We start from the raw sequence: 3,097 nt of genomic DNA, 5'->3' as shown, positions 1-3,097 counted from the left end.
AAGCGCAACAGTGAGGCGTTTGCTGCAGTTTAACGGTCTGGTTAGTTGTGTCAAAAAAAGGCAATATTCAGGAATTTTTTTTTTGACAATGAAAAAAACATAGGTACTTCAAACTTTTCAAGTATATTTCTGATATATTAAAGACAATTTTGTAAAAATTTCAACAATTTTGAAGCACTTCCGGAAGCAGGACACAGGGGGACGTAGGCCAATGCGCGAAACAGGAACCCCGCTGGCGACTCTTCTATAGGACGTAAAAATCGTCTAAAACAAAAAATTCAAAAATTGTCTTGTTTAGTAGGTGTGTAATTATGGAATGGACTACATTTATCGAAATTAAATAAAAAAAAACAAAATGGCGGCGTTTTTAAAATTTAGTGTCGATTTTACCGAAATTTTCTTCACTTTTTTGTCGATAAAAAATCCAATCTATAAGCTATCAATGTAATTCTAGTTCATTCCAAGGACAATTTAATTACGCGTATTAAAAAAAACATTAAGATTCGTTAAAAATTGACTGAGATATGACGCCAGCTCGAAGAGCGAAGTTATAATTTTTGTCATTTCTTTCTGAGATATTTCCTATCGGAGGAATATTTTTAAGTCGTCTGATCTGGTTCGTTCTGACATATACTATACTCTATACCATAAAATAGAATGAATATTTATGAATACATTAATCCAGATAGCTTTAAAACTAAGAACCTAGTTTTTTTTAGAAATGTACAGACGGATGGACAATCAGACTAATGGCTAGATGCCTGATCAATATACATATATACAATATAAGGTCGGAAACGTCTTTTTCACTGCTTTGAAAACTTTTGACACATGTAAAACACACTTTTGCAAGGGTAAAATAATAGTTCCTACAAAAACGGTTATTCTGTTATTTAACAGTTCATCAAAATGTCCGGCAGCTCTGCACCTCTCAGCTGGGGCGGGCAAATGGTATCGATTAGTTACGATAGGAATAATATCTGTTATTTTTTTTGTGTATTGTTTTTAATCAGCGGATAGAATCTCTTAAATAATACATCCGTCTTACTAGGTGCAACTATCCACCAATAAGCTGAGACTGAAAACCTGCCTGACAAAGATCTCTACCCACACAAGGAGAACCCGATTTCATCACAATGGGCAAAGATTACTACAAGATTCTGGGCATAGAGAGGAATGCGTCCAGCGAAGACGTCAAGAAGGGATACCGCCGGATGGCGCTCCGATATCATCCGGATAAGAACGACCATCCACAGGCCGAGGAGCAGTTCAAGGAGGTCGTAGCCGCTTTCGAAGTCCTGTCCGACAAGGAAAAGCGCGATATTTACGACCAGTTTGGGGAGGAGGGTCTGCGATGCGGTGACGAGTCGGCGACCTTCGCCCAGCCCACGTCCGATATGCTGCCATTCATGTGTGCCGTCGGTGGAACCGTTTTATTCGCATTTGCTGCCTACAAGACCTTCCAGTTCTTCACCCGGAAGAAGGAACCGGCCGCTAACAGCGACGGATCGTCCTCGGAGTAACTTCAGGACGCTTAAGCAAAGAACCTGCAGACTAAGTGATACTGTTTACTGTAATACTTATAGGAATAATGTATAGACCTCTATTTATAAACTGTTTAATAGGTTCTTGCTGTTATTTTTTTTTAAATTGTTATCTAAGTAAATCAAATATGCAACAGCTGTACCATAATTCATAAATAACAAATAGCTTAAATATTTATCTTTCAGACAGCGGTGACAGTAAGAGTTGTTAGGAGCTGTTTCAATAGTTGGTACATGTGGTTAATGTTTTGATCGCCAATGATCTTGCAAATAAAAAATTGAAATCCACATTAAATGAGAAAAAATATCGATTCATCGATGTTTTCCAAATTTTAGAAAAAATGTAAGCCTAGTACTTAGATTGAAAACAAATTTCACCATCGGAGAAACTTTAATCCTTCCAGTATGAGACGGCATTTTTGAAAGGTCTTACTGTCAATCAGCTGGGCTTGTTGACAGGCAGTTAAAATTCAAAAAACTTGGTTGTAGGATAGGGCCTTTAATGGATAGGAACCTTGGCAAGACGAGACCGGAGTGATAACAAATTAAAACCAATACAATTTAAATTTAGCAGTCCTTTTTATTATTTTACTGAAAATTTTCATTCTCCTTTGTTTTTTATTGGGTTTTTTATTTTGGATCTAAGAAACATTCTGCTCTGATAGCACACACTTCACACGATTAATTTTTTTTATCTTTTCGCTAGGACCTGACGAAAGTTCACCCGAAGTTAATTTCAGCAGACTGGCAACGCTATTAAATTTTCTGGTATATCTACGTCGATCTGAGTACTGTGGTGAAAAAGGGTCTGACAAAAAGTCGCCAGCTGTTTGGCTCTGAGTGGTAGGCGTAGAGCGCAAATAATCGTAATCGGCTTCGATTGTTGATATCAATTGGAACAGCTCACTGGCAGTTCATTTAATTTGGGACTTCCCAGTATTCTGACCCAGCAAGAGCATAGAGTCATAGAGTAATAATGTATAGAGCCGTCATTTGCTCTGCCTGCGCTCTCGAGTGACTTTGCCAGTGATGCCACAGGGAAAAACGGAAAAAAGAGTTTTGCAAATGTTCGAATCGAGCTTCATTCCATGCCCATGGTGAATTCTATTGCTGCACTGGTCGCTCTTATTCCTAAGGATAGGTGCGAGAACTCCCATATTATTGCTTGTGCTTCGCACATGTTGAAGTGGTGAGAAACCAATAGAAGAAGTTAGCTGAACATGGCTCTCAGCAGAGCTGAGGACCGGGCAGAGCAAATGAAACCTCTATATAGTTTCTTACTCTATGATAGAGTAATAATGTATAGACATAGAGTAAGAAACTATATAGAGGTTTCATTTGCTCTGCCCGGGCCTCTGCCAAAGCTCTGCTGAGAGCCATGTTCGAAGCTAACTTCTTCTAACTTAGGTTTCTCACCACTTCTAACATGTGCGAAGCACAAGCAATAGTATGGGGAGTTTTCGCACCAATCCTTAGCAATAAGAGCGACCAGTGCAGCACTAAGAATTCACCATGGGCATGGAATGAAGCTCGATTCGAACAAATGAAAACTC

At 38.8% G+C, this 3,097-nt stretch overlaps 1 protein-coding gene across 1 annotated transcript; it reads left to right on the top strand.

Annotated features, from left to right (window-relative positions):
• Window positions 1-868: 868 nt before the first annotated feature.
• LOC108041327 (dnaJ homolog subfamily B member 4) lies at window positions 869-1,700 on the top strand. Its single transcript, XM_017119220.2, has 2 exons — window positions 869-951; window positions 1,052-1,700. Exon 2 carries the CDS (start codon window positions 1,137-1,139, stop codon window positions 1,521-1,523), a length of 387 nt encoding a protein of 128 aa, XP_016974709.2. The 5' UTR covers window positions 869-951; window positions 1,052-1,136; the 3' UTR covers window positions 1,524-1,700.
• The last annotated feature ends 1,397 nt before the right edge of the window (window positions 1,701-3,097 follow it).

Source organism: Drosophila rhopaloa, unplaced genomic scaffold, assembly GCF_018152115.1.
Source record: "Drosophila rhopaloa isolate 14029-0021.01 unplaced genomic scaffold, ASM1815211v1 contig_171, whole genome shotgun sequence".
NCBI lineage: Eukaryota > Metazoa > Arthropoda > Insecta > Diptera > Drosophilidae > Drosophila > Drosophila rhopaloa.
The sequence above is the reverse complement of the archived record's forward strand: the minus strand, read 5'-3'. Positions and strand labels throughout refer to the sequence as shown.

Bases quoted from the DNA above. Each gene is read 5' to 3' on its own strand.
- LOC108041327 (XM_017119220.2), top strand. From the start codon at position 1,137: ATGGGCAAAGATTACTACAAGATTCTGGGCATAGAGAGGAATGCGTCC.